General features: G+C 38.2%; 1 protein-coding gene across 1 annotated transcript in view; it reads left to right on the forward strand.

Moving 5' to 3' along the window:
* Positions 1 to 7,835, forward strand: part of DPYD (dihydropyrimidine dehydrogenase) — a 1,157,760-nt gene that overhangs the window by 917,057 nt on the left and 232,868 nt on the right. The window contains exon 19 of the mRNA XM_045291906.1: positions 6,982 to 7,124. Coding sequence (XP_045147841.1) covers positions 6,982 to 7,124 — 143 coding nt within the window. The remainder of the gene's footprint in view (positions 1 to 6,981; positions 7,125 to 7,835) is intronic.

The following is a 7,835-nucleotide window of genomic DNA, read 5'->3' on the forward strand; positions in this document are numbered from 1 at the left end:
GCATGTAGCCTGTTAGGTCATTTAAGCTTATGGCATTTCATTTGTTAATTTAAACCTTGTTTCTTTATAAACAAAGTCCACATTTACATTATTTGAATCTTTCAAACGAACTCATTCCTCCCAACGTGTCTGTTTCTTGGAGCTGTAGTAACAGATATACCACCAGTGAACGGCTTTAATGAACATAACAGAGAAAACCCCTTTGTCAAATGGAATTACATTTACATATGTAGTGGTTTAGGCATAGATCACATAGGTTAGGGGTACAATTCAGTCCATAGCACCAGTCTATATTCTAAAATCAGTTATTACTGTACCAGTGGCAGCATTTTAATATTCTTTATTTGCCAACTGTGATTCTGGAGATCTTTATACATTTTATTTACACAACTCTTTATGGTATTAATTAATCCATTTTCTTCATAATAAAAGTAGTATTATTACTTTGAATCTAGTATTTCATTTCAAAATTTAAAAGATCTCTTTTTATAAGAAATCATTTCATGGTGAATAAAAGTTATTTTCAGAATCTATTCTCCTCCTACCCCTTCACCCACCAAAATGCCCAAAACAAGTCCACTATATTTTATCTTCTTTAATGGAGTTATTTTTACAAAGTAAAATATTGTTTAGAATGGAAATTAAAAACTGAACCTATATTATCCAGCAGCAAAAGGATCCAATTCTTGATCTTTGAATCATATTTCCTTCAAATGCATTATTACGCTTACTTTTTTATAAAGATAGCTTTATTAGTTTGAAAGGTTTTTATGTTCATTTTGTAGATCAAAAAGTTTTAGAAAAGGCTGAAAAACATGAAAAAGAAAATGTCTTATTGACCTAATTTAACATCTTCAAATACCATTGAGGATTTGCGAATGCTTTTTAACACCTGTGTAATAATGTTGCCCTTTAAATGTAACCAGTTAAATTTTCAAAGCTGTGTTCTGGGATTTTGCCATTTGATGTCCATTAATATCAATTGAAATATGCGGCCAAATCCCTGTGTACCACTTTGAAATTTTACCCCTTAGTGTTAATGATAGTCTTCTAACAGTGCAGTTAGAGATAAATTATTAATCTACTTAATTTAAATTTCCTTTACTCTCTTGGGTCAACTAAATAAGGGGGGAAAAGAATCCCAATATTTCTTTATTACTTCAAAAGAACACACATGTAAAGAAGTCATTAACTTAGTATGTATTGGACATGATAGTTTTCCTATGCAGAGATACCTTTTTGTCTAACTAAATGCTTATTTCATTTAAAAATGCTTTCCTATGACTTTTATTCTAACTTGGGTCTGAATAGCTGAAGATGTGTGTTTATAGAGGTGTCAGTGTATGTTCTCTATGTTAACCTTCTTTGTGGTTAGAATATAAAGACTAAAAAGTTACTGGTAATCTTGTGATAAATAGAATCTTTACAGTGGGCTACTAATTTGCCCTAACTTAATGCCCTGCTATATAAGTGGAATTTAGTAATGTCTGCTTTAAATATTGTTGATTAAAAAGCACAATTATCTCTAGATTGCTTTTCTAGATATGAATGTAAATGTATTAGTTACATATAAATTTAAGAGATTACATATGAATTCAATATAGATATGAACAGGATAAAGAGAGATCCACAGAAATTCAAGACAGCTTTGTGTTTTCTTCATGTTAGCCCACCAGTAAATAAGTACAGATAATGCTATTGAAGGTGTTTATGATAATGGAGGTTATGATTAAGTACTCAACATGCAAGGGTCATCTCACCAGCCACTTGTTTGGCTTATGTGAAACATGGTTTGAGTCAGTGTCAAATTCTTGTACACGTGGAACAATTTTTAATGCATAAAATGTCTTTAAAGGACCACTGGCTTGTCAGTGTGCAGTAGCAACGTCAAATAATTTTCCTATATATTGTTAATACACATTTATTCAAGGCAGCATTAAAATTTTAAGAGTCCCAAATAGCTTTAGTACAGTTGTTATTGAGACATGTCATTGTTATTAGGAACCAACCATTGAGTTGATTCTAATTCATAGTGATGCTACATACAACAGGAAAAAATGCTGCCCAGTCCTGCACTATCCACTTATTATGTTTGAGTCTACCAATGCAACCAGTGTGTCAATCCATATTCAGTACCGCATCTTCTGCATTGTCCCTTTACTTTAGCACGTTTAAGGTCCTTTTCCAGAGTTTAGTTGCACACAGTTACACGTCCAAAGTAAGTGATATTAAGTCTCTCCATTAGGTAGTTAGTTTATTGTCCCAACCTGGCCAATAAACACATGTGGGGTTAATTGAAGGGCAGAGGGATAAATGACTCGGTGAGCCTCACCTTTATAGTTCTCAGTTTTCTTGCTTTCTGATAGTAGGACCAGGGTACAGTTCCCTACTTCAGCTTGCAAGGCTCACTTCCTGCAAGACATCCCTGAGGAGAAGCCACATGGACCTATCCTAATGTAGCCCTGGGTACTGGAGCACCCATGTGGAGACCTCTGCCAGCACTGAGATGCTTACAAGTTCACTGACATGGCTTTCCTCCTGCAGTCGGCATCATTGCATGTGTTTTGTGAGATGGAGGAGGACTTTGTGGATTGGTGTTGGACATATGGGTTAATGGGTTAATGTTGGACTTGTAGGCTTGGGCAGCACTGGGTTGGGATGTTTTCTTGATGTGCACTTAACCTTTATATAAAACTCTCTCTTATACATGAGTTTTTGTGGATTTGTTTCTCGAAAGTATCCAGACTAACACACTCCACCCTCACTTCCACTGAGCATTCCAGTTGTACTTCTCAAGACAGAATTGTTTGTCTGTTGGAAGTCCATGATACTTTCAAGATTCTTCACAAACAGCATAATTGAAAGGAATCATTTTTTCTTTAGCCTTCTTTATTCAATGTCTAACTTTCAGATGCATGAAGCAATTGACAATATCAGGTGCAATTAGTCCTCAAAGTAACCTTCTTGCATTTCAAAACTTTAAAGAGATATTATACTCCAGATTTAACCAATGCAGCATCTTTTGATCTCTTGATTGCTGAACATTGGTTGGGGATTGCATGAGCATTCCTTGGGAATCCAGGCAAGATGAACTCCTCAACAACTCTAACCTTTTTTACATTTATTTATTTATTTTAAAAACCGTTTTATTGGCACATAATTTACATATTATACAATTTAATAGTTCAAATATTCAATCATATCAAAGATAGTTATGCAATCATTAAATATCAATTTTAACCCCCTCCCATGGTTAAATTATCTTTAAAATGAGTTTTGTAATCACAGTCAGTTAAAATGCTCCCTCTCCCCTCCTGTCTTCATTGTTTATTCCTGAAACCCCCTTTCCCTCCCTATGACACATTACCACCCCTGCACCCCCTATCAACCCTTGTATCAGTTATTATCACTATCCATCCAATCCTTCTGTGCATCACAAACTGAGAAGCCCAACAGAAATAATAAAAAACAAAATCAAAATACTGTAGTAAGGATAAAATAATAATATAAAGACCCAAATACAGATAATTCATAAGAAAGGAAAGCCCCCATCAACATTAAAAAAGCCAGAGAAGAAATTTCTGTCATAGAACAAATAAGAGATATGTTCATCCAGAACCAATTCAGGTCAGGTCTCGAGAGGTCATCTGGCCAAGTCTTGAGTTCAATTCAGCAGAATCAAGCTGACAGTGGTCTCTGCCTGAGATTAAGGCTGTTGGAGACTCTTGACTGTGGCCAGAGAGGACCTGCCAGAGACTCACTCTGACTATATACTCTGCAGATGGGTTTCGGGATCCCACTATTCTCTATAGCCTACAAATTAGTGTTCAGAATTTTAGCTCTGATACTTCTCCATTGGCCATGTTCGAATTTTATAATTGTCATTTTTGGATCACGCAGACTGCTGTGCTTCTTCCATGTGGGCTTAATTGACACCTCGCTTAGATGGCTGCTTGTTTGAATACACTATTTCAGTTGATAGCCTGGCACCAGCCACTTTCTTCACTACACTTTGATGTAGCCCCTTACCTTCAGTGATGGTTTCATGAATATTGAGCAGGGTCATGCTATCAGAACTAACTGTTCTTGAATTGGGCTAGAGTACAGTAGTAGGAGTCCAGGCTCCATCTGCTTGTCGATGGGGTTTGCCTGTCTCAGGTTTGCTTTGACAGTCATAAAATGACAAAATCACAACCCTATAATATCAACTGAATCAATATTAGCCATAAACTAACAAAGCAAATAGAACACACCCCCCCAAAAAGAAACAAAGATAAAACAGCAACAAAGGGGGGAAAAAAAAAAAGAAAGCTGCAAGCAGGAAAGCAAAGATCCACAGAAAGAAGCACAGCATTGTCTGTCAGCATCAATTTTCCCAACGACCCAGCACTTCAGATACTGTTGGTATGAGGAGTTTAGGCAAGTACAGTTCCACCTGGAACTGCCTCCCATGAGTTTGTTCTACACAGTTCGATCTCTCATTCACTTGGGCTCTATTGACCCTACGGATGAGGATTGATGCCAGTGGGGGCCTTTCTGGGTCAATTCTTCCAAGCATAGATACCTGTTCAATGGATCTAATCCTGCTGTGTCACAGTAGGGTGGACATTGAGGTACTATATGTTTGGTTGTCTTAGACCCCTTCCCATTGGACACCCACCAAGCCGGATGTTCCCCCAAGGTCCAATGACTGCCACTTCCACAATCCTGGGGCCAACACTCTCTGTGTCCTCTCCCATCTAAGTACCCCAGTCCAATGGTTCAGGAAGTTTCAATGTATGGTTGAGTTCATTCAGTGCGTCCTCCTTGTTAAATCCTTCTGAAATAGCCCCTGTGTTGTGCCCTTTTGCCTGCCAGATCCACTTCCATGGTCATCATGAGTCTTAGTCCATGGTATGGTTCACCAAAGGTTGGGTAGAAATGAATTTGTAGTGTCTACCTAGATGCTTAAAATCTGACTCATTGTCCCCATAGGTTCCCTAAACTCATTGTTTAGAATCCCTTCCTGCTATGTGGTTAGTTCTCTCCAATCACCCACCAGACTCACCAACAGAACTATCGGTGTCTCCTCCATAATGTAGAGGGTCCCTTCTCCTGATCTTGGCTTGAATTTCCAGAAAGCTCCTTCCATTCCTGTGTTTGTGTGTGTGTGTGTGTGTGTGTGTGTGTGTGTGTGTGTGTGTGTGTGTGTATGGTGGTGGTGCTGGGGGTGTTAATTTGCCCCAGCCTTTTTTCAATATTGTATAGCCTCAAGTGGATGGTCATCTCCTAATTCCCCACTTTTGAAGGAGTGACCTTAGACAGTTGGGGTCTCCTCCATCATGTCTGTCAGCTCGGTTCATGGCCAGTAGGTAGACTTCTCTCCTTTTATTCAGGAATTGGTTCCAAAGATTTGTTAAGTTGGTGGTTTTTTTTATAGTAGTGGACTCAGACAATACTTGTTCTTTTGTGATTGACTTACTTCACTCAGCATAATGGTTTCTAGGTCCTTCCATGTCATGCAGTGTTTCATGCTGTCATAGCTGTTTTTCAGGGCTACATAGTATTCCATCATGTATATGTGCCATAGTTTCTTTATCCATTCTTCCACTGTTGAGCATTTGTGCTGCTTCTAGCTTCTTGCTGTTGCGAACTGTGCTGTTAGGAACATGTTCCTAATATGTGCTGTTAGGAACACACCACTTGTGTGTGTCTCTTATTTCCTCAGGATATATGCCTAATAGTGGTATTGCTGGATCATATGGGATTTCAATTCCCAGTTGCTTTAAGTATCGCCATGTAGTTTCCCACAGTGGCTCTATGTATTTATAAGTCCACCAACAGTGTATACAAGTTCCAATCTTTCCACATTCTTTCCAGCATTTGTTGTTTTCTGTTTTTTGGGGTTTTTTTTAAGTGGGCTAGTATTGTGGGTTTAAAGTGGTATCCTGAGGGCTAGCGATAGTGAGCATTTTTTCATATGTTTGTTAGCTATTTGTACATCAATTTTGGTGAATTATCTGTTCATGTTATTTCTTAATTGGGCCTCTTGTTATTTTCATTTTGAGTTGTTGTAGAGTTCTATATATTTTGGTAATTAGCCCTTTGTCTGATGTGTCATTGGTAAATTTTTTTCCCCAATCTGTGGGATCTCATTTCAATCTCCTGATGAAGCCTTTTGATGTGCATAAGTGATGTAACTCCAGCGTGTCCCAATCATCTATCTAGTCTTCTGCTGTATGTGCCTCCTCCATTATACTTGGTGGCCTATGCATGCCCTGATTATAGGTCCCTTAAGTTTGTCCCAGCCTTCTGATTAAGGATCCTGAGAGCTTTTGGGTTTATACATAGGTCTTTAATGCATCTTGATTTCATTTTGGAGCATGGGGAAAGGAATGGGTCTTGTTTCATTCTTCTCCATATGGAAATCCAGTTTGTCCAACACCATTTTTGAAGAGGCTGTCTTTCACCTATTGGATATTTCTAGGTCCTTTGCCAAAGATCCAGTTTATCCAACACCATTTTTGAAGAGGCTGTCTTTCACCAATTAGATATTTCTAGGTCCTTTGCCAAAGATTAGATGCCTGTAGACTGATGCATTTATGTTTGGGTTTTCTGTTCTTATCCATTGGTCCATGTATCTCTTGTTGTACCAGTACCAGGCTCTTTTGACTACTGTGTCTGTGCAGTAGGTTTTTAGGTCAGTCAGTGCTAGGCCTCCTGCTTTGTTCTTCTTCAAGATATAGCGTCTGGGGTCTTAAAAGCTTGAAGGTAAACGAGCAGCCATTCATGTACAAATTAGCAAACAAGTGCTCATTCATGTACAAATTAGCAAACTCTGAAACATACGAACACTTGTATGTTATATCTATACATTTTAAATATATATTATAGAAATCTGTGTTTTATCTAGTATGATTTAACTGTCACATGAAACTAAGTATAAGGCAATGTATTCAAGTGACCAGTATGCTAACAGTTGCTCATTCTTATGTTCTGTAGGGACAGCCATCAGACCCATTGCTTTGAGAGCTGTGACCTCTGTTGCCCGTGCTTTGCCTGGATTTCCTATTTTAGCCACTGGTGGGATTGACTCAGCTGAAAGTGGTCTCCAGTTTCTACACAGTGGTGCTTCCGTTCTCCAGGTAGGATGTGTGTGTTTGTCTGTCTTGTAAAAAGTTATGTCCAAAAAGAAACTGTAATTTATGTGATGAAAAATGCATTTTTATGGTGGCTCTCAAGAAAGAGGCAGCACAGCTAAAAAGGTAGCATTTGTTTAGTTTCCCTAAGTGGCACAAATAGCTAAGCATTTGACTACAAGTCAAGAGTTTGGTAATTCACATTCACCTGAATTGTCTCTGTAGACAGACGTGGTAGTATGCTTCCAAAAACCACCCTTTATAAGTGCTATGGAACAGTCCTGCTTTTCACGTATGGAGTCCCCATGAATTGCAATAGGCTTAAAGGCAACTAACAACAATATCACCCTGAGTAAGTAGAGAACAAACCTGGGGTTCATTTCCTTTCCTAACCAGGGAACAAATCCTCTCTCCTTTTTAATGTATCCACTCACCCATCTGTTTCTAAAATAAATGAGCGGGCCTATGAAAATGCAAACTGTGCTACTGGGTGATAAAGAAAACTATGTGGAATTGGGTATAAAAGTAGTCTCAAAAACAAAGTCGAATCATGGTTAGGTAATACACAATATCTACGCCAACTAGCAATGGCGTGTTTACCAAATCTGACTGAGCTTCTTGGAAATTATCACAAAGGGAGCCACTGGCTTCATAGCTTTCAAAATATAAAACGAAACCAGGTATTCAGCTTCATATGGTACAAAGAGAAGGGAAATC

Source organism: Echinops telfairi, unplaced genomic scaffold, assembly GCF_000313985.2.
Source record: "Echinops telfairi isolate 266 unplaced genomic scaffold, ASM31398v2 ScPeMD7_443;HRSCAF=831, whole genome shotgun sequence".
Taxonomy (NCBI): Eukaryota; Metazoa; Chordata; class Mammalia; order Afrosoricida; family Tenrecidae; genus Echinops; species Echinops telfairi.